The 1,770-nt window shown below is 38.8% G+C and overlaps 1 protein-coding gene across 1 annotated transcript in view; it reads right to left on the bottom strand.

The window, feature by feature from the left end:
* Positions 1-1,143: 1,143 nt before the first annotated feature.
* Positions 1,144-1,770, bottom strand: part of LOC107086324 (interleukin-12 subunit beta-like) — an 8,757-nt gene continuing 8,130 nt past the window's right edge. The window contains exons 7-8 of the mRNA XM_015377192.1: positions 1,489-1,610; positions 1,144-1,189 (exon numbers count right to left, since the gene is read on the bottom strand). Of these exons, the coding sequence (XP_015232678.1) occupies positions 1,144-1,189; positions 1,489-1,610 (168 nt within the window). The remainder of the gene's footprint in view (positions 1,190-1,488; positions 1,611-1,770) is intronic.

Raw genomic sequence — 1,770 nt, 5'->3', positions numbered from 1 at the left:
CAAAAAAGTACTCCAGAGTGTTGTTCAGCATGGGGGTGAGTAGAAAATGAAGGCTAATCATGTTTTGGGTGTACTATTCCTTTAATGTATTGGTCAATGCAGATACAAGAATGGTAATATTGACCAAAAATATTGCTGAATGGGTCTATTTCTACTCTATTTTATCAAAACATAACTTTTTTGGCCGTCGAGGGCCGGATTATTTGCCATGACAGGTTTGACCAGTGTGCCTTAGAAGGTTAAAACCCTAAATGACCGAGATCTGGACTAAACCTGGTGAAGATCTCTTATAACTGTAACATCTTAGTCATATTTAATGCCACTCTAGCATTATAACACCAAGCAATTAACTCTTGTTGAACCAAAAATCTAAAATCAAGCTTCCTACACGGCTGAGAATCCCAATCCTACAAGAGCGATACCGAAAAAGCTGATTCAAGGTCAAAGCCTCACAGTCATTTAATGAGAGCTGCATGAGTTTCCTCTCATGTGACATTTGAGGAACTCTGTCTAAGCTCAGTTTAATATCCTCTTCCTGTATGATAGTGAAATCAGGCTCAATTATGTCATTACCTCCATTTGTAACTCTGTTAAACATGGAACTAGCAGTGTTTCCCATAAACATGATTTCATGCCATATATCGGTCGTCTCATACCAGGCTGGAAATACCTGATGTGCAACACTTGCTGATTGCTGGTAAATGTTTAACAAATACAGTTAAAATTTGCAGTAATTATGTTATAAAGAGGGGAGGATAGTTGGGAAAAGATGTAAAACCCCAAGCAGGTGAGTTACATGCAGCTTTGTCATTGGTCACTTTTCAGTAGATCAAAGAAGAATGCCTAACTACTTATAAAATACAATGAGAATTTGCACAAACAATTAATCTTAATTAACAAGATTTTACACCAATTTTCTCATATAAACTCGTTATTCCTGGAAGGTGGATGACAGCAACTACGATACAAAAAGCAGCGGAGTCATGCATTTGACTGAAAACAAAGTTGTTGCCGTGTAAACTTGTTTATTTCAGTCATAAATTAATAACTTACATCTTACAAACACTTTATTGTTTAAATAGAAAAAAAAAAAACAGAAAAGCATCAGTCTGGGATTTTCCACTCTGATCCTTTATCCTCTCGTTACGTTAACAGCTGATGTTTGCTGTTTTTCCCGCCTCTCCTCAGTCTGTAAAAACAAAACAAAGCACACATAATGAATTAATTGTTCACATATTCATCATTTCGACCACGAAACACTGAAGTTTCTATAGAAACTAAAAACAGCAGTTCGAAGACCGCAGAGACCATGTTGGTAGGCACCCAGATACAGAAAGCAGAACTAAAGCAGAGGATTAGCTGTTATGAAGATGTGTGCATGTTTCTGGGAGGAAGAGAATCAGGTGACAGGTACATGTGGGGAAAGCGGTGATGTCAGTGGGGAAAGGAATAGGAACGTTTTATATGTCACCACTGAGACGCACCAACCTGATGTGGGTCCATTCGCTCCACTCTGAGTTGCAAAAAGCATCCTTTGCTCTGACGCACACAGCCTTAACTCTGTGCTTCACTTTCAGCTGGTAGATGTCGGTGGAGTACATTGTCCAAGCCTGGGAACAGAGCCGCATTAGAAGAGGTTCTGCAATCTTTCTCATTCACTAGATCTTAAAGGAATAGTTCACCCAAAACATGATTAGCCTTCATTTTCTACTCACCCCCATGCTGAACAACACTCTGGAGTACTTTTTTGATATCTCAAATGCATCTGGA

This window comes from Cyprinodon variegatus, unplaced genomic scaffold (genome assembly GCF_000732505.1).
Source record: "Cyprinodon variegatus isolate N-32 unplaced genomic scaffold, C_variegatus-1.0 Scaffold148, whole genome shotgun sequence".
In the NCBI taxonomy this organism is placed as follows: Eukaryota; Metazoa; Chordata; class Actinopteri; order Cyprinodontiformes; family Cyprinodontidae; genus Cyprinodon; species Cyprinodon variegatus.
The sequence above is the reverse complement of the archived record's forward strand: the minus strand, read 5'-3'. Positions and strand labels throughout refer to the sequence as shown.